General features: G+C 48.7%; 1 protein-coding gene across 8 annotated transcripts in view; it reads left to right on the forward strand.

Annotated features, from left to right (window-relative positions):
- The first annotated feature begins 1835 nt into the window (after positions 1-1835).
- BRF1 (BRF1 general transcription factor IIIB subunit) overlaps positions 1836-24357 on the forward strand; it is a 70345-nt gene continuing 47823 nt past the window's right edge. For 5 of the 8 annotated variants that reach the window (XM_087447801.1, XM_087447802.1, XM_004434319.3 and 2 more), the window contains exons 1-2: positions 2104-2366; positions 11504-11584. In XM_087447801.1, the coding sequence (XP_087303927.1) occupies positions 2183-2366; positions 11504-11584 (265 nt within the window). In that variant the 5' untranslated portion in view covers positions 2104-2182. Of the gene's footprint in view, positions 2367-11503; positions 11644-12658; positions 12848-24357 lie in introns of those variants that run through there. The other 3 variants (XM_087447806.1, XM_087447810.1, XM_087447804.1) reach the window with 3 other exon arrangements.

Here is a 24357-nt window from a genome sequence, read left to right on the forward strand (position 1 = left end):
AATAGGTCTCAGAAACATTGATGAGAAAGGAAAGCAAGTTGCGGAAAGTTAGGTATGAGGTCATTTATGTACAATTTTAAAACGTGTGAAACCATAGTGTCCATTGTTCATGGATAGTATAAAAACTTGCTTGGCATTGATGATGACCCAGGGCTGGGTAGTGGTTACCTTTGAGCAGCAAGGGAGGGGAATGGACTCTGGGGGACTCAGGGGCTGTGTTCTTCACAACCCAGACCTAACAAATCAAAACAAGGCAAAGAAAACAAAGAGAAATGAACCAAACAGCAAATATGTGAAAATGCTAAATTTGGTGTGGCTGAGTGATTGCTCCTTAAGTCTTTTCCCATTTTCTCTCTACTCTTAGGTATGCTTGAAATTTTATTAAAAAATTGAAAAGCCACTAGTTTAGGCTTTTCAAAGCAGACAGGTCCTTCTGCTTTGCATGTCATCATGACCCATCCATGCACTGTTTTCCAGCTTCACTGGCTTGCTTGCCCCCACCCTGTGGTGAGGGAGGCTGGACAAGGCACTGGTGCTGGAGAGGATGGAGGATGCACACTGAGGAAGGGGCTCAGATGCCAGCCGCCCTCCCACTCATGACAGCTTTCTACTGGAGATTTACCACGTCCTCTTGTATTCGATTCCAGGAGTCTTGCAGTTTTGTTTTTACTTTTAGCTGTTAATGCCACTTGGAATTTATTTTTAGAACAGCGTGACATTGGGATTCAATTTACCCTTTTCCTCCTCTAAATGGAAATCCCAACACCATTGGAGAGTCTATCTTTTCTTCAATGATTTGAGGCCCCTAAATTTCCACGTATACTTGGGTTTGTTTCTGGACTCCTGGTTTTATTCCATTTGTCCATTTGTCTGTCCCTGTCAAATACCACGTGGTTTTAATGGCTGTAATTTGATATAACATTTTTATGTACAGAAGGGCAATTTTCCTCTCCTTGAGTTTTTTCTTGTAGAATTTTCTTGACTGTTCTTGTGGATTATCTTTTCCAGATGACTTTAGGATCAGCTTATCAAGTTATTTGAAAATCTCGTTGACGTTTTGATTGGGATTAAATCGATTTAACAAACTGACTCGTGAAGAGTATTTACAACTTTGCTTCTAAGCGGGAATGGGACGTTTTCTGATTTAGTTTGAGCTCCTGTTACGTCCTACAGTTAAGGTTTAGAGTTTTAAAAAAATGTAGTCTTGCCCATTTCTTTTTAGTCTTATTCTCAGGGATGTCATGGGTGTTGTGGCTGTGAATGGCAACTGCAGATACTTGAGGGTGCGCGTGGCTGGGGGGACACAGAAACGTGACTGTCACGGGTAACCACAGGTGGCACAAGTAACTGTCAGGACGTGGGGAGTCTCAGGGGGACAGACAACAGGGGACAGGGGTCGCAGGGAGGTGTCCCGGCACCGTCAGGCAAAGGCCCCCGGGCCGGGGTCTCCGCCTTCGACCCGCCGCCTGGCCCCTGAGCTCCGCTTCTCAGACCCGGCCCCAGGCCACCCTCACCCCGACCCCCGCCCACAGCTCTTGCTCCCGCCCCAGACCCGGTTCACAGCTCCAGGTCCTGTCCCAGGGCCCGCCCTAGGCCCCGCCCACAGCTCCTGATCGGTCTCAGGCCCGGCGCCAGATATCCCGTTACAGCTCCTGGTCCCGCCCCTCGCCCCGCCCCGCCCCGCCATAGCTCTTGCTCCCAGGCCCCGCCCACCACGCCCGGTTCCCGTCAGCAGGCCCCGCCCACAGCCCCAGGCGTTCCCCCCCCGACCCCACCCACAACTCTCGGCCCCGCCCGCGCCGGCCACCCGAACCCTCCTCCGGACGCTAGCGAGCAGCCTGCAAGGCCTGGGTGTTTTTTGTTCCGAGGCTCGGTGGCTGTGCCCAGGCCAAGGGGTCGCGGGTTCGAGTCCTCGGGTCACCGCCGCGGCCCTGGGGTGCGTCCCCGTCTTACGGGCGCAGCCGTTGCGAGCGGCGCGACCCCAGCGCGCGGTGCGAATCTGCTGCTGCGAATCGGCGGGCTGAGCGGCGGCGGCGGTCTCGCGAGAGTCTGGGCGACGCGGACAGGGCTGCGGGCGGGCCCGGCGGACGCGCGGGCGGGCCGGCTGACCAGCAGACGTGTGGACCGGGGCCGGGAACCGGGGAACCGGCGGGCGGACGAGCCCGCGCCCGGAGCCGCCGGCATGACGGGCCGCGTGTGCCGCGGTTGCGGCGGCACGGACATCGAGCTGGACGCGGCGCGCGGCGACGCGGTGTGCACGGGCTGCGGCTCGGTGCTCGAGGACAACATCATCGTGTCCGAGGTGCAGTTCGTGGAGAACAGCGGCGGCGGCTCGTCGGCCGTGGGCCAGTTCGTGTCGCTGGACGGTGGGTCCGCGCGGGCGGGCGGGGGAGCGGAGGCAGGCGCCGAGCGGCGGCGGTGAGGGCGGGAGGCTGGGGCTCGGCGTGGACCTTACTCGGGGTTCGGAGAGGAGCGGCGCGATGCGTGCGGGGCGGCCCGGCCGGGACCCCGCCCGCGCTCCGAGGGGGCGACGGTGAGCCGGGCCTCACGTGGCGTCCAGTGAGCACACGGTGAGGACAAGGGGAGTTCCGCGGCCCCGCGTCTCCCGCGGGCTGTCCCTTCACTGTCCCCCTCTCCCCACCCTACCCCGGCGGCCGGGTCTGCTCTCCGCCCTACGGTTTTGTTTTTCAGGAACGTCCAGTAGATGGAATCACACTACTGCCTTTGGGCGTTGTGTTTCCCTCAGCCCAGGGCCTCTTGAGATTCGCTCAGGGTGTTGCGAGTATCGGTACTGGTCCGTCCTGTGGCTGAGTGCTGGTCCATCTGTGGATGAGTAGTGTTTCATCCTGTGGCTGAGTGTTGGTTCATCCTGTGGCTGAGTAGTGGTCCATCCATCATGTGGGTGAACCACGATTTGTTGAAGGATACTTCGGAGTTTTGTCAGTTTAGGGTGATTATGAATAGAGGTGCTAAGAGCATCGTGTATAGCTTCTTATGTGAACCTAAGCTTTCGTTTCTCTAGGGTGGTTACCCAGGAGTGGGGTTGCTGGGTCGTATGGTAGCTGTATGTTTAATTTCATAAGAAACTGTCAAACTGGTTGTCAGTATGGCTGTGCCATTTTGCATTCTCACTGGTTGCTGCACATCTTTCAGCACTTGGTGGCGTCAGTGTTTTTTGTTTATCATTCTAGTGGCTATCCACGGGGCCTCATCTCGGTGTTAATTTGCGTCTCCCTACTGCCTAGTGATGTTCAACAGCTTTAATGTTTATTTGCAGTCCCTCAATCCTCTTTCTTTGCTGAAATGTCTGTTTGAGTCTTTTGCTCATTTTTTGTTCAGGTTGTTTGTTTTCTTACTGTTGAGTTTTGAGTGTTGTTTAAATATTCTAGTTACAAGTCTTTTGTTGGATATGTGATTCACAGAGCAAAAGTTTTAAATTTTGATGCAGTCCAATTTATCAATTTTTTTCATAGATTGCCCTTTTTTTTTTTTTTTTTTTTTGCCTGAGGAAGATTTGCCCTGAGCTAACATCCATGACAATCTTACTCTATTTTTTTTTTTTTTTTTACTATGAGAGCCTGGCCAGCACAGCATGGCCGCTAACAGAGCAGTGTAGGTCCGCACCCGGGAACTGAACCCTGGCTGTCGAAGCAGAGCACTGAACTTAACCGCTAGGCCACCAGGGCTGGCCCACCATGGATTGTACTTTTTATGTCATGTCTAGGATATCTTCTCACCCTAAGTCACAATGTTTTTCTTCTAAAAGTTTTATTTTTTTATATCTTACATTTCGATCTATGACCATCTTGAGTTTAAGTTTTCCATGAGGTGTGCTGTGCAGGTTGAGGTTCATTTTGTGCATGTGGGTGTCCAGAGTCTCAGCACCATTTGTTGACAGGCCGTCTTTTATGGAATTGTGTTTGCCCCTTTGGCAAAGATCCCTGGGCCATGTTTGGTAGGTCTGTTCCTGGGCCTCCTGTTCTGTCCCGTCTATCAGAGGGCCAATTCCCTTGTCTACACCACACTGTCTTGTCTACTGGACATTCGTAGTAAGTCTTGAAATCGGATACTGTGAGTCCTCCAGTGTTGTTCTTCCTTTTCAGAATTAACTATTGTAGTTCCTTTCCCTTTCCACTCAATTTTAGAATAAGTTTGTGTATATTTACAAAAATTCCTGCTGTGGTTTGATTGGAATTATATTAAATCTCTTGATAAATTTGGGGGTAGTTAACATTTTTACTACATTGTGTCTTTCAGTCCATGAACACAATATGTCTCTCAGTTCATTTAGGTTTTCTTTGATGTCTTTCATCAGCGTTCAGTAGTTTTCAGCATATAGCTCCTATGCATTTTTTTAGATGTATGCCTAAGATCCAAAGAGAACTTTTGTAAATGCTATTTTTTTAAAATTCAGTTTTCAATTGGTCATTGCTAGTATATAGAAACATGGTTGGGTTCTGTTGTTGGCCTGTTTCCTGTGACTTTGCTAAACTTACTTATTAGTTCTAGGAGTTTTTTTAATAGATTCCTTGGGATTTTCTGTGTAGACAAGCACGTTGGCTACAAGTAGGGGCTGTTTCATTTCTTCCTTTTGTTTCTCTTTGTTGCCTTAGAGCGGACATGCTTGCCTTCTTCCCAATCTTAGGGAGAAGCAGTCTCTTCCAGCTCAGTATCATGTTAGCTATAGGGTTTTTAATACCTGTTCTTTATCAATAAAGTTGTGGAAATTCCCTTTCTACTCCTAGTTTGCTGAGAGTTTTTATCATGCTGGATGTTGAACTTTGTAGTATGGTTTTTCTGTATCCACTGATACAATCATGTGTTTTTCTCCCTTAGTCTGTCAATGTGGCTGATTTTTGAACGTTGAACCTGCCTTGCATTCCTGGTAAGCCCACTTGGTCATGGGGTTTTGCTCTGTGCATGCGTTGCTGGATTGGATTTGCTAATATCTTGTTGAGGACTTTTATGTTTATGTTCATGTGGAATATTGGTCTATAGTTTTCTTATAATGCCTTTGTCTGGTTTCGATATCAAGGTAAAGTGCCTCCTGGAATGAGTTGGGAAATGTTCCCTTCTCTCTCTTTCCTGGAGGAGATTGTGTACAATTGGTGTTATCTCTTCCTTGAATGTTTGGTAGAATTCACCAGTGTAGCCATCTGGGCCTGGAGGTTTCTTTTTCAGAAGGTTTTCAACTACAGATTCAGTTTCTTTATAGTTGTAGGTTATGGTTATGTTGTAGATTATCTTTCACCTTGGGTGAGTTTGTGGTTTGAGGGTTTGGTCCATTTGATCTAAGTTGTTGAATTTATGCAGTAGAGTTGGTACTATTCCCTTAGGAGTCTTTTGATGTCTGCAGGGTCTGTAGTGCTTCCCCTTTTTCCTTTCAGATATTGGTGTTTTGTGTCTTCTGTCTTTTTCCCTTTGTCTTTCTTGCTAGAAGTTTATCATTTTATTGATCTTTTCAAAGAACCAGCTTTGGGTTTCATTGATTTTCTCTCCTGTTCCTCTCTCCCCGTCATCTCTTATGCACAGCACGTCTTTGTGTTCTTCCTGGGCAACTTCCCAAGGGTGACTTCCTGGGACTGCTGGGGCTCAGGCTCTGTGACGCTGTGTTTTTGGCTTTGTCACGTGTTGCCAAACTGCCCCCTCGAGTCATCCAACACTTTGTTTGATGCCTGTTGTGAAGAGAGTAACCACAACTGTAAGAACGAGCAGTCGTAGTAGCTGACACTTTGGGTTTTCCGTGGGAAGGCGCTGTGCTGAGTGCACTGCTTGACCCGAGGACAGTGCCTGTCCTCACTGCAGACGGGGAAGCGGGTGCAGAGCAGGTGGACGCCGGAGAGTCCCAGATGTGAGAGATGTGCTCCCACCCATGTGCGGCAAGGTAGATTGCACAGCCTTGTGAGCACAGCCTCAGTGCTGGGCACTGTTTGGTAGTGTGATTTAAAGGTCATACGAAGACACCTCTCCAGCCTGGGCTGGCTCTGTCCTGTGGGCCCGCTCTCTGGAGGGCCTGCAGGGAAGCATTGCAAGGATCATGGGTTCTTAGCCCCTGGGGGACCCAGAGAGGCAGCGCCTGGGCAGAGAGGGGGACAGAGAGGGGAGAGGGCAGCCCCTCCATCCCCCAGGTAGGGCTCTCCCAGACTCCTGGCCTCCTCTCTCGCCCGTCACAGCAGCGATGGTACCAGGCTGTCTGCCTTGGTTGCTCTCAGTCTCCCTGGCACAGGAGTGTGTGCCTAGCCAGCACTTCTCAGCTCTTCCTTTGCTCCAATCTCGTGCTGGAAGCTGAGCTCGCTAAGTTGCCCTTTTCTGGGTCGCAGGGCCAGAAACTGTCTTTCCTAAGTGTTCCTGCTTATTTTTTGAGAACGGAGCGTGGACAGGTGGCTCAGCAGTTTACTCCAGAATATGTAAATTAGACATCAGGGCGATGTGGCCAGAGGCCCTCCCACCGAGGGCTGCTGACCAGGCTTCTAGAAACTACCCCAGTGCTCCGGCGTCCGGGGGCCTTTCTGAGTGAGCATCCACTGTGCTCCACGCCTGGGGTCCAGAGGTGGAAGAACCACTGGTCCCCCTTGGTTGCCTGGAAGATGTTTGCAGACCAGCGAAGTGTGAGTCCAGTGTCCTGGGCTAGACACACAGACGGCACCTTCCTGAGTGGTATTGGCAAGGGCAGTGCTGGGGACACCTGGTCTGAGTCCTTCAGCTGCTGGGTATCTCGTGAGGGGGTGGGCACAGGGGAGGGAAGGGCGACTGGTGGAGAGAAGGGAGGGGTGTGTGAAGACTCCAGGCAGCCTGGTGTAGAATGGCAAGGCAGTGGGCGGGGCTGGAACTGCTGGGGCCTCGGCGGGGTCCTCGGGAAGGGTCCTGCCGCTCCCTGGGGAAGGGGCTTGCCCCATGTGTGTCAGGGAACATGGGACAGAGCAGGGCTTCCCAGCAGGGCTTAGAGGGTCAGCTCTGTGTGACAGGCCCACTTTAGCATCCTGTGCATGTGTCCGTGCTGAGGTCCTCAAGGACAGCAGTGCTTTCCTCTGGGTGTCCCCCAGCACTCCTGCGGGCCACTCCCCTGGGGTGTAGCCTGGAGGCAGAAGGAGCTCCAGCACCAGGCAACCAAGCAACCGTGGCTCCTGCTTCCTCGGCGTCCTTCCCTCCCTCTCCTGGGGAGCGTTCCCGTGGTTTCAGTAATCACAACTTTTCAACACTGCAAACTTCGTCTTTTAAGTCAAGGCGTCTGTAAGCGCTAGTGTTCTCACAGTTATGAGTAATGAAGTCCTTTCGACACATTCGTGATGGGTGAACCCCCCAGTACGATCAGAAAGGTTTGCTGCCCCAGCCCTGGAGGGGGGTGCCCAGGAGGTGGAGCCGCTCCTGTTGGCTGGGGAGCTCCCTCTGCCCTCCGCCCTTGGGGGGCTCTCCAGGCACAGCTCTGGCGCGGGGGTTCTGCGTCTGTTTCTATCCTGTGGCCCCTCAGAGCCCCATTGAGTTTCTGGTGGAAGGGACCTGCTCTCAGGAAACATGGGCTGAATCCTGTTCTGGAGGCAATTGGGTGAGAGGGGACCGTTTGTCTAATGTCATTTCTGCTTTTTTCACCTACCATGCTCCATGCTGCGTGGTGTCTATAGCCAGAATTTTAATCATTACAAAACAGGCTGTGTCTGGTTGGAAGAAGTTTAAGCTGCTGCCACTGTTTAGCTGTTTATTCATCAACGGAGAGAGGTGTGTGTCCTCAGTACTCGGGGACTTCCTGTGGTCTTGTCGAGTGTCTTTCAGACGCTTGGAGGGACTTCTGTCCACGAGTGGGCCCAGGCTGCAGACCACTGAGTTCCTGTTCTGTCCTGGAACCGCTCAGTTGGACCTTGTGCGGGCGTTTCCCCTTAGAAGGAGTTTCACAGCAGTGACAGACACCGCTCACTTTAGTTACAGCTAATTCAAAATTGTTAAGGTTTTTGCTTGCCCACGTTGGAGGAATCTGTGAGACGAGGATGGTGCTGTGCATGGGGCGTCCTCCTCTGGCCCGCCTTTCCCCTTCTGGTCTTGGGGTGTTGGTGTTGCTGGCTTTGTGATGCTCAGAGTGGCTGAGGTGCGACGCTGTCCCCCTGTTCTCTGGTGCCAGGCCTTTGTGCTTCTTGCTCTTGCAGTCACAGCCCCTGGGCACCTCTGGGAGTGGGATTGTGAGTCCCTCCCCCACTGTCCACCAGGGGGCGGTCTTGGCCCTGCCGTCCCAGCAAAAACGGCACCTTCTACTTGTCAGTTGCACTCGTATTGTTTTTGTTACAGGATCTTGTTATATAAAATAGCAAAGGTTTTTAGAAGTAGCGGAAGTAGTATGAAGGGCGTCTGAGGGGCAAGGATATCGTCCGTTGGCAGTTTTGGCCAGAGGTAATACCCAAGCTTTCTTCTTTCACACTTCAGGGGACCCCCAGCCCCGTGGTCTTAGCAGACTGAGATTTGCTGAGTAAGCACTTGTCATACCATCCACCAGTGCTTTCCACATTTTGTCTTTTGTAACCACATCCCCAGCAGGTGGTGTTTGTCGAGTCAGGAATCTGTATCAGTTCAGCAAGCAGGGTTTGACTCTCCCATCCCCCAGCTGGCTGGACCCAGTGAGGCGCAGGCCTTGTGGCAGAGAGCTTGGTCTGTGGAGGGGACAGGTGAGAAGGTCCCTGTTTCTCCTGGGAGCGCATGACGAACTGAGGCTACGCACAGGGAGCTCGGAGAATACGGGGCGGGTGTGCGTGTCTGTGTGAGCGTGTGTGTGCATGCATGTGTGCACGTGAGTGTGAGTGTACCTGTATGCATGTGTGTATGTGATGTATGCATGTGTGTATGTGATGTGTGCACGTGTGTGTGCATGGGAGGAGCAGGAGTCAGGAGATGGCTTCCAGAGCAGATGTAGCTGGAGTGGCCCCAGGAGGGGTGAGTAGGGTGTTGGGGAGATAGAGAGGGACAGCACAGAAACAGGAAACAGAGGTCCCAGAGGGTGCAGGGGAGAGTGATGGGGCTGGAGGGCAGAGGTGGCAGGGGCAGGGGGCTGTGGGGGCGGCTTGGAGGCAGTGCTGGGAGTGGAAGCTGCATTGGAGCAGGTTGAGGAGTGTGGAGATTGCGGGTTGAGGAGTGTGGAGATTGCATTTAACACTCGATGAAGATGGAAGTCTCCACTCTTGTTTCTTCTTTTTTCTCCCCAAAGCCCCAGTACACAGTTGTATATCCTAGTTGTAAGTCATTCTAGTTCTTCTGTGTGAGCCACCGCCACGGCATGGCAACTGGCAGGCAGGCAGTGTGGTTCTGTGACCGGGAAGTGAACCCCGGGCCGCTGAAGTGGAGCGCACCAAACTTGAACCGCTAGCCCACCAGGGCTGGCGTGGAAGTCTGCACTCTTATTCAGCACAGCATCCCTCTGTGATCTGTCCTGGCCGCCCTCCGTCTGTGTCTAAGCAGGGAGAGGTGGCTGGGAGGAAGGCCACCAGTATCCTTGTTCTTGGAAGGTGGGACTTCAGGGGGTTTGTACCATGTCATTGTCCTTTTTCTAATGCCATATTATTGTAATTATTTATTAAAAGCACATATCCATTTTAATTAAACCAACATGGGATTTTTTTCTTTGTCTTAAATAAAAATTGGGGAGTGGTGGAAACAAGTAGGCCACGATGTGGCGGTGCTGGTCCGATGACTGAGTGATGGTGCCTTCTTCAGTGGTTCTAGTGTCTACAAGATTTCAAATATAAAAATTCTAAAGTGTAAAAAAGCCATCACCACCAAAACAGGAGGGTAGGAGATACAGACCCCTGCTCTCAGCTCCGTGAGGCCCTGTCAGGCTTCGGCAGAGCTCGCAGGTAACACACTGTGCTGTTGGAAGCCCCCTTCATTCCTGGGCCAGGTGGGCCGGTCTCCCCGGGCCCCTCTCCAGGCCCCCAGTGTGCCCTGCCTGGCCGTCTCCAGCCCCATGAGGACACAGCGCTCTTCCTTATCCCTCCTCACCCTCTGTGGCCAGCTTCTTGAAGATACTAAGTCTGTGGTGACCTGTCAGGGCAGCAGTAGGAGGCCAACACCCAGTGAGACAGCAAAGCAACCTCCAGGTCCTACCACCTGTCCCTGGGCACTACACTCTACTGGACAGGGCTGCAGGCTCCAGGCCAGTCCCCACTGGTAGGCGGTGCTCATTCCCCGCCAAATGGGGCTGGCCCTGTGGTCTCTGCAACCACAGGAGGTGGCAGAGGATGCTGCCCAGCTCTGGGCTCAGCCCTAAGGGGGCCACTGTGGTGGGGGATGCGGAGGCCCCCCAACTAGTGTTGGTCTGGGATTTGGTTGCAGTCACCAATAAGTGGGAGGCCATGTTTGTTCTGTGCTGTCTGTGCTGGTTTGGTTGCCCAGGGATGACCCCGAGGTCCTTGCTGGCCCCAGGACGTGGGCCACATGGTTTCCCCGGGGGCCTCTTCCCTGACTCCAGAGATCTGGGTTCCCAGATCCCTGTCACTCTGAGTTTCCATCTTGTCCTCATACATGTCCCGGTCCCTCTGACGGGCCCTGTACCCTTGCCTTCTCCCATGTGGCTGAGGTTGTAAGGTCGTGTCCCCTAAGTGCAGAGGCTTCCTATCCTTTGGTCTGTACGTTGTGACAAACGCACTGGCCTGTGGGGCGGGTGGCACTTCCCAGCTCGGCTGCCTGAGTCCTCGCTCCAGCGTGGTACTTGTTTGAAGATGGCGCTTCAAGGGTGGACCTTGTAAGTCTGGTGAGCAATCCGGATGCCCACCTGGCTGTTTTCAAAGGGTAACAGGGCAGAAGCCCCAGCCCTGAGCCCTACAGAGCAGGGTGCATGGGACTTCCTAGGGTGGCTTGGAGATGGCGGGAGTTCCAAGGCAGAGTGCCCAAAGGTGCGGCTGTGGCCACACTTTGGCCTGGGGCTTCCTGGGCCGCCGCTCTGTGGATGGGCGGCACACTGGTGAATAGAGGCGTGAGCACCTCCTGCAGGCCGCCTGGCGCAGAGGCTCCAGGCCACACAGGACACGGCCCCTGCCCTCCAGTAACCTGCAGTCCCAGGGGGAAATGGATGCATTAACAAATTGTCACTGTGCAGGTGTGACTCCTGTGAACGGGCTGGCCCGGGGCATGTGGAGGGCTGAGGTGAGCGACCCAGGACAGGCCAGGCCGGTGCTGTAGTTTGGATTCGAGCTATGCTCTCGCCTGGCCACCATGGGACTGTGGTCCACTCTGGACTTAGAGCGCGTCTGGAACATGGTTAGAGAATACAGATGGGCGTGGTGTACCCGCCATGGCTCCAGGTCAAGGCCACAGCCCCATTGGCAGGCCAGAGGGAGAGGAGCTTCGCTGAGAGGGTTTGCCGGTCTGTGTGAATGGCAGGGGGCGCCCCACTTGCTGCTGCCTCCTGCTGTGAGCACTGACCCCACTGTGTTCTTGCTGTAGAAACTTTACCCGGTACAGTGAAAGGGCTGTCACGGTAGACTTTCTCTGCCCAGTTGTGCCTAATCAGCCTGGTTTGTGTTTCTAGGTGCTGGCAAAACCCCAACCCTGGGTGGCGGCTTCCATGTGAACCTGGGAAAGGAGTCGAGAGCACAGACCCTGCAGAACGGTATTTCCCATCATGGGTGCTGCTGGACGAGGGCGGGTTCCGGGGGTGGGAATGGGGCTGTGGGATCAAGGAGAAGAGCAGGCAGCCTGCAGTGACCCTCGCATCCTTGTCACCCACTATGCCCAGCGCAGGCAACTTCTGGCCGCAGTTGTTTAGTCCCCTCCCCAGGTCATCAGGACCCTCCTGGAGTCCCCTCCCCCAGGTCATCAGGACCCTGTGGAGTCCCCTCGCTCAGTCATCAGGACCTTCCTGGAGACCCCTCCCTCAGTCATCAGGCACCCCCTGGAGTCCCCTCCCCCAGGTCGTTAGGCCCCTCCTGGAGTCCTCTCCCCCAGGTCGTCAGGAACCCCCCTGGAGTCCCCTCTTGCCAGTCATCAGGCCCTCTGGAGTCCCCTCCCTCAGTCATCAGGCCCCCTTGGAGTTCCCTCCCCCAGGTCATCAGGACCCTTCTGGAGTCCCCTCCCCAGGTCATCAGGACGCCCCTGGAGTCCCCTCCCTCAGTCATCAGGAACCCCCTGGAGTCCCTTCCTGCAAGTCATCAGGACCCTCCTGGAATCCCCTCTCCCAGGTCATCAGGACCCCCCTGGAGTCCCCTCCCCTGGGTCATCAGGCCCTCTGGAGCCCCGTCCCTCAGTCATCAGGCCCCCTTGGAGTCCCCTCCCCAGGTCATCAGGACCCCCTGGAGTCCCCTCCCCAGGTCATCAGGACCCTCCTGGGTGTCCTGCAAAGAGTCTCTGCCAGGGCTGCTTGGTGAGATCAGTGGATCCTGCTGGGCCCTCACCTGTTTGTTATTGGTCTCAGTGGAGATAAGCACAGAAAGAACAAATTTATGGCAATTTGACCTGCACTGCCATTTTCGTTTATTTTTTAACAGTACCAGTCCACAACAGATTGGAGTAATGTCTATTCAAATACTTGGCCTGGTTTTAATTGGGTTATTTGTCTCCTTATTATTGAAATATAAAAGTTATTCATGTATTTTAGATATAAGTCTTATCAGTTATGCGATATATAGAACATTTTCACCATTCTGGGGTTGTTTTTTCCCTGTCTTGAGGTGTCCTTTGAAGCAAGAAGGTTTCAGTTTTGATGACGTGCAGTTTCTCTCTTGGTTGCTGTGCTTTTTTGTGTCGTAACGAAGAAACACGCCTAACCCAGTCCAGTCACAGAGATCCGTGCTCGTGTCGTCTCCTGAGTTTCACAGCTGTAGCTCTTCCTTCTGGGTTTCGATCCACTCTGAGTCGGTTCTGCATATGGTATCAGGTAGGGCCCAGCTGCACGCCTGCCTGTGGAGCTCCAGCTTCCCCAGCACTGCTTGTTGAAGAGATGGTGTTTAGCCAGTTGGCACCTTTGTTGAAAATCAATTGCCCGTAAATATGACCAGGTCCAAAAAGGACCACACTGTTTCTGTTGCTGCAGCTTTGTAGCAAGTTTTGAGTTTTGAGATCCTCCAACTTTGTTCTTCATTTTTAACATTGTTTTATTGACTATTCTGAGTCGCTTGAATTTCCATATGAATTTTAGGATCAGCTTGTCAATTTCTGTAAAGCAGCCAGCTGGGATTCTGATAGGGATTGCATTGAATCTGTAGATGAATTTGGGGAGTATTGCCATCTTAACGAGATGAAGTCTTCTGATCCTCGGACACAGACTGTCTTTCTGTTGATTTAGGTCTTCTTTAATTTGTTTCAACAATTTTTGTGGTTTTCAGAGTATGAGTTTTACATTTCTTTTGTTAAATTTCCTCTTAAGTATTTTATTCTTTTTGATGCTGTTGTAAATGGAATTGCTTTCTTAGTTTTATTTTGATTGTTTGTTGCCATTGTATAGAAATATGGTAGATATTTGTATATTGATCTTATATCCTGCAACTCTGGCAAAACTCATTTATTATAATAGTTGCGTAGTGAATTCCTGAGGATTTTCTGTACTCAAGATCATGACATCTGCAGAGAGATATGGCTTTACTTTACTTTCCAACCTAGAAGCCTTTATTTAATTTTCTTGTTCCTGATTTCAGGGGATAGCAGCCATCTGTCACCATTAGGTATGATGTCTGCTGGGGTCAGCTCTGGCATGGACGCTTTCTGCCGGGACCCCTCTGACATGTCCATGAGGACGCTCTCAGGAATGTGATAGCATATAAGAGCGCCTCCTGATTCGGTGTGGTCTTTACCTGCACTCTGGAATGGTGGGCTGGGCTGCGTGGAGCATTTTACCTGCACGCTGGGCACCTTGCTGGCTCTCGAGGACCTGCCTCCCCTCCCGCTGCCGCTGTGGCTGGGGCGGCCAGCAACTGCTTGCGGCAGGGCCGACATCCATGTCGGCCGACTACAATGAGGGTGGGGTGGGCTTGTAATATGTTTTTAGATTTCCATTGTGCTTCTTTCTTTGACCTCGTGGGTTTATGATCCATGTCGTTAGCTCTTTTCCTGCTTCAAGCCTGATTCTGCTGAGGTCAGAGGTCGTATGCGGTAGGATATCAGTCTTTTGAGACAATTTGATGCTTGCTTACGGCCCGCTTGTGGTCGGTTATGGTTCGTTTGGGCACTTGGTGTTGTCTCTGCGGTAAGTGGTACTGAGGTCAGGTTCCTCCCCATGCACGTTGACTTTGCATCTGCTTGTTCTGTCTGTCACTGAGAGGGCACAGTATAGTCTCCCAGGATGACGTGGATGTGTCCACTTCTACCCAGAGTTTTGTTGGTTTTGGGTTTGCCTGTTTTAAGACTCTGTTATTAGTGCATAGAAATTTAGAACTATTCCTGCTGGCAGCCCGACCCTCCGTGGCTCAAGCAGTGCTCCGGCCTGCACGTCCACCTGGTGTTGGCCACAGCCTCAAGGCCCAGTTGGTGTGTCACATAAGCTTTCTTTTTCTCTTTGGCTAACTTTAAGAGCTTCTCATGTGAAGAGCTTTATTTCCTGTAGAGAAGGTATGTATTTCCAAAAACCCATGGTGTGTTTACTAGAGTAGGTTGTACATTGGACCTAAATAAAATGTAAAGAGTGGCATTCATGCAGACATATCCATGTCAGTAAAATTGGAAACTGATAATGAAGAGAGAGGAATAATCCATCTTACTTAAAAAAAAGCTTTAGATAATGCTTGGTTTAAGTAAGAACTTAGAGCAGAACTTGCAGACTCCTCAGAGCGGGTTGTTGGGGAGGACTGGGCCTGGGGCCAGGGGGCTGAGGGAGGCCATCGGGTCCAGCCCCTGAGATTCTGTTGATTTTGGCCCCGGGCCCTGCTGACCTCTTCTGTCCTCAGAGATTGTCATTCCTTTTCTCTTTGCCCTGCTGAGTTTATGCTGATTTTATCACCTTGCTGTCACTTTCTGTAGCTCTAGGGGAGGGATAAAGGGCAGATTCTAGCATGTTTTCCACACGTTCTCTGAGAGACGTAACTGGTGCAGTTCTGATGAGCTGGGGCTGTTTCTGCCTCCTATTTCATGTTGTGTATTTATCTGTTTAAAAAACCTTTCCTGCCGTTGCTGATTGAAAGGCGTTTGTGTTTCTGTTTTTCCTTCTTGTTCCGTGTCTGCCTGCTCCGCTGCTGCCCGGTGCGGGGTTATTCGTGGTGTCACCTCTCTTAGTAGTCACCTGGGCGTGTTCACAGAGACGTGCTTCTCTCGGTGGCTGAGCTCGTCGGCGTCCTCCCACCGGGGAAGACTCCCGCTGCTTTCACTGCCCGCCGCCCACCCCAGCCTGGTGGGTTTGGTTGAAATCTCTGAATGTAGCTTCAGCTGTTCCTATTTGTTCAGTTGTGGTGCCTTTCTTGGAAAACAAGAAAGTTGGAAATGGAACGTGCTGACAGCTTGGACCCCCCATCATTTGGGGTTGCACATGGAGGCTGGCCAGCTCCCCCTCCCTCCCTTTGCTCCTGTGCCCACACCTGTCCCTTTCATGGGTCCTCTCTGCTTTTGTTGGGAACGTGCTCAGGTCGTGGTTAGAGCGGGTCGGAGAGAGAGGAGCTCTGGGCTCCACGTGTGGGACTGGGCTTTGTCTTCCCCCCGGGGGTGCTGGTGGGGTTGGGAGCAGGGGTCCCCCTGAAAGTGGGCAGTGGCCATCCCGTGTCCTTAGTGAGGGAGTCGAACCGCAGTCTGCGTTTCAGTCTCTTGTCCTTTCTTAACTGGGGCCTTTTGGGGTTTTCTCTGTCTTTGGGGTTCTGGAGTGCCATGAGGCTGCAGCTTTTGGACTGACTGACTTGATGAGCCCTTTCTTTGGGAGACATTTCTCAGGGAAATTTTTTTTCTATTCTTTTGTGTCTGTTTTTCTTGGTATAACACAGGTACAGTGAACTGACCTTAAGTGACCTGCTGGATAAGTCTGTGGGGAGTAAGGTGTGCCTCACAGATTAAGGTAGGACGTGTTTCTTGTGCCCAGAAAGCTGCCTCTTGCAGGTTGGTTTTGCTTGTTTTCTGCTCCATGAGACAGTTGGACTCAGAGAATGTCCTTGGCTGCAGATCGGCGGTTCATCCGTTTGCTGCCGTGCAGAACTTCCTCATGTGAGAGACACAGTTGTGTGTCTGCTTTTCCTCTCGGGGGATGGTCAGAGGTCCATTCTGGCTGCTGTGTCTAGGGCTGCCATGCACACTCCTGTACGTCCTCCTTCAGTGGACACGGGCGCCAGCGTCTCCTGGGAACGTGCTTGAGAGTGGGATTTTGGGGGCATCTTCCGTGGATATGGCCACACGTTTTCCAGCGTGGTTGTATGATCTGCCCTCCCACCTGCACTCACCGTGGGAGGGTCTGGGAGCTCCTGAGTGAGTCAGGCTTTCCAATGTTAGTCTTTCCAGTGGACGTGCTGAGTACTCACGTGACTTAGTGTGCTTTGCCTGGTGAGTAGTTGTGGCAGCCACCTTTACGTATGCCTTTTGGCCGTTTGGAGATCTTTTTGTGAGGTGCCTGTTCATCGTGTCTTTTGCAGAAGTTTTCTAAAAATTTGAATTATCTTTTTCTTTCCGGTTTGTGGAAGTTCTTTATGTATTCTGGATTCGAGTCCTTTGTTGGAGATACATATTTTGAATCCTTCTCTCAGTTGAGGGCTGGTCTTTTCACTTCTTAATGTTGTCTTTTGATGAATAGAAATTTCTTAATTTTAATGACGTCCCAATACATCAGTTTTTTATGGTTAGGGGTTTTGTGTGACTTAAGAACTTCTTGTCTATCCCAAGATCTGGAGATGCTGTCCTGTGTTTTTATTGAGAAAGCTTTATTGTTCTATATTTTGCATTTAGGTTTGTGATCCACCTCAAATCAATTTTTTACCTATGGTGTGAAGTGGGGGTTGAGGTTTCCATTTTTCAATGTGGACATCTGGTTGTTCTAGCACCATTTATCAAAAAGACCATCCTTTCCCCGGCACACTGCAGTGGTCCGTTTGTCATCCGTCAAGTGACCATATACGGTGATTCGATTCCTGACTCTGGTGTGACACCACAGATAAGCTCTAACTGCCGTATGTGGGTCTGTCTGTCCTGAGGTCAGAGGTACGTTGTCCCGATTACTGTGGCGTTATAGTCTAAGTTCTCCGGCTCTGGTGTTCCTCAAGATTGCCTTGGCTATTCTAGCTCCTTTGCATTTCAAAATATCTGTTAGAATCAGCTTGTTGGTTTCCAAAAGAAAACTTGCCCAGATTTTGGTTGGGATTACATTGAATCTATACATCAATTTGTAGAGAATTGCTCCATTTCCTTATGAAATCTAATAATTTATAGATTCTTTTCTTCATTACCAGTCATGTGGTTGGCGAATAGACATTATTACTTCTTCCTTTCCTGTCTTTATAAGTATCATGTATTTTCATGGCTTTGTTACATTTTTTATTGCTGTTTTGCCACACCTGCGCTATGATGTTGACTAGAGTGGCGGGGGTGGATGTTCTCGTCTGGTTCCCGACCCTGAAAGTGGTTGATATTTCCCTGTTGTTAAGAATGTTAGATGGGGCTGGCCCCGTGGCCTGGTGGTTATGTTCAATGCACTCTGCTTTGACGGCCTGGGTTCAATTCCTAGGCATGGACCTACACCACTCATCAGCGGCCATGCTGTGGTGGCGACCCACATAAAAAATAGAGGAAGACTGGCACAGACAGATGTTAGCTAAGGGCCAGTCTTCCTCAGCAGAAAAAAAAAATGATATTAGCATTTTGTCACATGCTTTTCTGTATCTATTGAAATGATTATATGTTTTTTCTGTTTATTTTGTTAATGTGATGAATTTCACTGATTGATTTTGTGACTGTTAAACTCACCTTGCATTTCTAGAATAAACCCCATTGGATCATGATGCATTGGTCTTTCTCTGTTCTCTGTGAGAGCTAGTGTCTGATTTACCAGTTTCTTCCTTAAATGTGTGGTAGAATTTACTAGCAAAGCCATCTGAGCCTTTAGTTTTCTTTGTGAGAAGATTTTAATCACAGATATAATTTTTTAATAGGATTTTAACAGGACCATTTAGATTTTCCGTATCTTCTTGTCAGTTTTGCTGAGGTGTACTTTCCACATTATTGAACATTGCGGTAATTCACTTTCCACTTTGCTGTCCCAGAGTCGTTCATACGCCCTCCTCTCATGTGTTAGCGTGTCCTCTTCATTCCTGACCCTGGCAGTTTGCGCTTCACCCGTTGTTTCTGAATTGATCCTGAATTGATCTTCCCGTGTATCAGCCTGGTGCTCGTGCTCATCTCCACGCCTCGGCTTGGCTGTGTGGGTCTGCTCTGGGGTCTTCTGTTCACTTTCGTTGGATGCTGCTTTGTGTCATCCCCTTTGTTCAGCATCTTCTGTTCAGTTTATTCTTTTTCAACTTCTCAAGTTGGAAGCTTCAATCACTTTTTCAAGCTTTCTTTTTCTAATATTTGTGTTTTAAACTGTACATTTCTCTAAGCTTTGGTCTAGCTATATCCTGCAATTTTTGAGATAGCTCTTTGTCCTTTTAGTTCTATGGGGTTTTTATTTTATTTTATTTTTTTTTTTAAGATTTTATTTATTTATTTTTCCCCCAAAGCCCCAGTACATAGTTGTCTGTCATAGCTGCACATCCTTCTAGTTGCTTTATGTGGGACGCGGCCTCAGCATGGCTGGAGGAGTGGTGCCTCGGTGCGCACCCGGGATCCGAACCCGGGCCGCCGGCAGCGGAGCGCACGCACTTAACCGCTAAGCCACGGGGCCGGCCCTCTATGGGGTTTTTAAAGGTTTTATTGAGAAATGCTTGTAGACGTACGGCAGGGTTGCAGAGGGAGCCCTCTGAGCGCTCCCCTCAACAGCTCTCTCCACCACAAACACCTTCCATGACCTGGCACAGCGAGCCAAGCCCTGACATCCACCCGGCACAGGACCGCTGACGACACTGCCGCCTGGGCTCCTTGTCCCAGTCTTCCCTCTGGTGCTCTCCTGCTTCGGGGTCCCTTCCAGGTCCCAGGCTGCATGAAGCTTCACCTTCCTTAGTCTCCTCCCATCTGTGGCACTTTCTCCCAGCCTGGACACATTTGAAGAGTCCTGGGCAGGTAATGTAGAAGGCCCCACAGTTTAGTCTGTTGGGGATCCCACAGAGGTGGGATGCCCTTCTCTTTGCCCCATATCAGGATGTACCTGAAGTCACATGATTTGTCACAGGTGATGTTGGCCTCAGTCACTGCCAGGCTCCTCCATGAAGGGTCACCTGCGTTCACTCTGTTCCTTTGAAACAAGTCACTTAGTCCAGCCCACACTCAGACTTGGGGAAACTGAGTCCGTTTTGGGGGGGGGCGTGTTAACGTGCGTGGTTACTGGGGGTATTGTAGGGAGATACTTTGTAGCTCTGCGCTTACCCCATTTCTCCTTAAAGCTCTGCCTGCTGCTCCTGGTGCCCATTGGCTCACCTCGCCTGCTGCAGTGTCTTGTCCTAGTGCTGCCGTGCTGTCCCCTCACTCCTTTCCCGTTAGTCATTGGAATTAATTCTCTGGCGGGTGGCGTTGGCCCTTCCCCATCAGTTCTGTCAGTTTTTATTCTGTTTTAAAGCTATGTTACCAAGTCCACACCGTGCGGATTGTTATTTCTTCCCGTGGCATACCTTGGTCTTTGTGATGTGCCCTCTTTATTTCTAATAGTCCTCCTTGCCTAGAAGCCTGTGCCCCGTCGGGAGGCGGAGGCCTGTGGTGTCAGCTGCGAGCCTCGCTCCAGGGGTCCCAGTGGTGGCCTTCTCCTGTGGAGCTGTGTGCTGGGAGGTTCCCTTCCTCCAGCTCCTAGCTCACTTTTTAAATCTTCATCTGTGCCCACTCTGCTGTTCGGTTATTCTTTTTTATTTTATTGAGGTCATATAGTTTATAACATTGTGAAATTTCAGTTGTACTTTGATTATTTGTCAGTCACCATATAAATGTGTCCCTTTACCTCTTATGCCCACCCCCCAACCCCTTTCCTCTGGTAACCACTGATCTGTTCTCTTGATCCATGTGTTAGTTTATCTTCCACATATGAGTGAAATCATGTGGTGTTTGTCTTTCTCTGTCTGTGTTATTTCACTTAGCGTAATACCTTGAAGGTCCATCCATGTTGTTGCGAAGGGGATAATTTTGTCTTTTTTTTTATGGCTGAGTGGTATTCCATTGTATATGTATACCACATCTTCTTTATCCATTCATTAGTCCATGGGCACTTGGGTTGCTTCCACATCTTGGCTGTTGTGAATAATGCTGCAGTGAACATAGGGGTGCGTAAGTCTCTCTGAATTGTTGATTTCAAGTTCTTTGGATAAATACCCAGTAGTGGGATAGCTGGGTCGTATGGTGTTTCTATTTTTAATTTTTTAAGAAATCTTCATACTGTTTTCCATAGTGGCTGCATCAGTTTGTATTCCCACCAGCAGTGTATGAGGATTCTCTTTTCTCCACATCCTCTCCAACATTTGTTATTTTTTTGTCTTGATGGTTATAGCCATTGTAACAGGTGTAAGGTGATATCTCGGTGTAGTTTTGATTTGCATTTCCCTGATGATTAGTGATGTTGAACATCTTTTCATGTGCCTATTGGCCGTCTGTATATCTTCTTTGGAAAAATGTCTGTTAATATCCTCTGCCCATTTTTTGATTGGATTGTTTGGTTTTTTGTTGTTGAGTTGTGTGAGTTCATTATATATTTTGGAGATTAACCCCTTGTCAGATATATGCTTTGCAAATATTTTCTCCCAGTTGGTGGGTTGTCTTTTCGTTTTGTTCTGGTTTCCTTTGCCTTGCAGAAACCCTTTAGTCTGATGAAGTCCCATTTGTTTATTTTTTCTTTTGTTTCCCTTGCCCAAGTAGACATGGTATTCAAAAAGATCCCTCTAAGACTGATGTCAGAGAGTGTACTGTCTGTATTTTCTTCTAGGAGTTTTATGGTTTTGTGTCTTACCTTCAAGTCTTTAATCCATTTTGAGTTAATTTTTGTGTGTGGCGAAAGATAATGGTCTGCTTTCATTCTTTTGCGTGTGTCTAGTTTTCCCAGCATCATTTATTGATGAGATTTTCTTTTCTCCATTGTATATTCTTAGCTCCTTTGTCGAAGATTAGCTGTCTGTAGATGGGTGGTTTTATTTCTGGGCTTTCAGATCGGTTCCATTGATCTGCTTGTCTGTTTTTGTACCATGCTGTTTTGATTACTATAGCTCTGTAGTATATTTTGAAGTCAGGGAGTGTGATGCCTCCAGATTTGTTCTTTTTTCTCAGGATTGCTTTAACTATTCAGGGTCTTTTGTTGCCCCCTATGAATTTTAGGATTCTTTGTTCTATTTCCAGTGAAGAGTGTCATTGGGATTCTGATTGGGATTGCATTGAATCTGTAGATTGCTTTATAGGTAGTATGGACATTTTAACTGTGTTTATTCTTCCAATCCATGTGCATGGAATATCTTTCCATTTCTTTATGTCATCATCGATTTCTTTCAATGTCTTATAGTTTTCATTGTATATGTCTTTCACCTCCTTGGTTAAATTTATTCCTAGATATTTTGTTCTTTCTGTTGAGATTATAAATGGGATTGTATTCTTGAGGTCTCTTTCTGTTAGTTTGTTATTAGAATATAGAAACGCAACTGATTTTTGTAAGTTGATTTTGTACCCTGCAACTTTGCTGTAGTTGTTGATGATTTCTAATAGTTTTCAGATGGATCCTTTAGAGTTTTCTATATATAAAATCATGTCGTCTGCAAACAATGAGAGTTTCACTTCTTCCTTGCCAATTTGGATACCCTTTATTTCTTTTTCTTGCCTAATTGCTCTGACCCAAACCTCCGATTCTATATTGAATAGGAGTGGCACGAGTGGGCACCCTTGTCTTGTTCCATTTCTCAGAGGGATGGCTTTCAGTTTTTCCCTGTTGAGTATGATGTTGGCAGTGGGTTTGTCATATATGGCTTTTATTATGTTGAGGTACTTTCCTTCTATACCCATTTTATTGAGAGTTTTTATCATAAACGGTTGTCGGATCTTGTCAAATGCTTTCTCTGTGTCTATTGAGATGATCATGTAGTTTGTATTCCTCATTTTTGTTAATGTGGTGTATCACATTGATTGATTTGCGGATGTTGAACCATCCTTGTGTCCCTGGTATAAATCCCACTTGATCATGGTGTATGATCCTTTTAATGTATTGCTGTATTTGGTTTGCCAATATTTTGTTGAGGATTTTTGCATCTACATTCATCAGTGATATTGGCATGTAATTTTCCTTCTTTGTATTGTCCTTGTCTGGCTTTGGGATCAGGGTGATGTTGGCCTCGTAAAATGTGTTAAGAAATGTTCTGTCTTCTTAGTTTTTTGGAATAATTTGAGAAAGATAAGTATTAAATTTTCTCTGAATGTTTGGTAGAATTCTCCAGAGAAGCCCTCTGGTCCTGGACTTTTATTTTTTGGGAGGTTTTTGATTACTGTTTCAATCTCTTTGCTTGTGATCTGTCTATTCAGATTTTCTATTTCTTCTTGATTCAGTTTTGGGAGGTTGTATGAGTCTAAGAATTTATCCATTTCTTCTAGATTGCCCAATTTGTTGGTGTATAGTTTTTCGTAGTATTCTCTTATAATCCTTTGTATTTCTGTGGTATCTGTTGTCATTTCTGCTCTTTCATTTCTAATTTTATTTATTTGAGCCTTCTCTCTTTTTTTCTTGGTGAGTCTGGCTAAGGGTTTGTCAATTTTGTTTATCTTCTCAAAGAACCAGCTCTTAGTTTCATTGATCCTTTCTACTGTTTTTTTTTGGTTTCAATTTCATTTATTTCTGCTCTAATTTTTATTATTTCCCTCCTTCTGTTGACTTTGGGCTTTGTTTGTTGTTCTTTTTCTAGTTCTGTTAGGTGTAGTCTAAGATTGCTTATTTGAGATTTTTCTTGTTAAGGTGGGCCTGTATTGCTATGAATTTCCCTCTTACGACCACTTTTGCTGCATCTCATAAGAGTTGGTATGGTGTATTTTTGTTTTCATTTGTCTCCAGATATTTTTTGATTTCTCCTTTAATTGCTTCAGTGATTCATTGGTTGTTCAGTAGCATGGTGTTTAGTCTCCACATATTTGTCCCTTTCCCAGCTTTTTTCTTGTAGTTGATTTCTGGTTTCATAACATTATGGTTGGAAAAGATGCTTGTTATGATTTCTTTTTTTTCTTAATTTTTTAAATTATTTATTTATTTAATTTTTTTGTGAGGAAGATCAGCCCTGAGCTAACATCCGTGCCCATCTTCCTCCACTTTATATGGGACGCTGCCACAGCATGGCCTGACAAGTGGTGCGTCGGTGCGCGCCTGGGATCCGAACCCCGGCTGCCAGCAGCGGAGCGTGAGCACTTAACTGCTACGCCACAGGGCCGTCCCCAAAGATATTTTGCTTTTTTTTTTTGCGAGGAAGATCAGCCCTGAGCTAACATCCATGCCAATCCTCCTCCTTTTGCCGAGGAAGACTGGCCCTGAGCTAACATCCGTGCCCATCGTCCTCCACTGTATGTGGGACGCCACCACAGCATGGCCAGAGAAGCAGTGCGTTGGTGCGCGACTGGGATCCGAACCCGGGCCGCCAGAAGCGGAGTGCGCGCACTTAACCTGATTTCAGTTTTCTTAAATTTATTGAGGCTGGCCTTGTTTCCCAACATATGTCTGTCTTTGAGAATGTTCCATGTGCACTTGAGAAGAATGTGTACTCTGCTGTTTTTGGATGGAGTGTTCTATGTATGTCTGTTAAGTCCATCTGGTCTAGTTTTTCGTTTTATTCCACTATTTCCTTGTTGACTTTCTGTCTGGATGATCTATCCATTGATGTAAGTGGGGTGTGGAGGTCCCCCACTATTATTGTGTTGTCGTTAATATCTCCTTTTAGGTTTGTTAATAGTTGCTTATGTACTTTGGTGCCCCCGTGTTGGGTGCATATATATTTATAAGTGTTATGTCCTCTTGGTGGAGTGTCCCTTTTATCGTTATATATTGCCCCTCTTTGTGTCTCATTGCCTTTTTTATCTTGAAGTCTGCTTTGTCTAATGTAAGTATGGCTATACCTGCTTTCTTTTGTTTGCCATTAGCTTGGAGTATCATCTTCCATCCCGTCATTCGGAGCCTGTGTTTGTGTTTAGAGCTGAGATGTGTTTCCTGGAGGCAGCATATTGTTGGGTCTTGTTTTTTAATCCATCCTGCCACTCTATGTCTTTTGATTGGAGAATTTAATTTATTTACGTTTAGAGTGATTATTGACATATGAGGGCTTAATGCTGCCATTTTATCACTTGTTTTCCAGTTGTTCCATATTTCCCTTGTTTCTCATCCCATGTATTTCCAACTGCCAGTTC

Source organism: Ceratotherium simum, chromosome 24 (assembly GCF_057802395.1).
Source record: "Ceratotherium simum simum isolate JZ-2026a chromosome 24, ASM5780239v1, whole genome shotgun sequence".
NCBI lineage: Eukaryota > Metazoa > Chordata > Mammalia > Perissodactyla > Rhinocerotidae > Ceratotherium > Ceratotherium simum.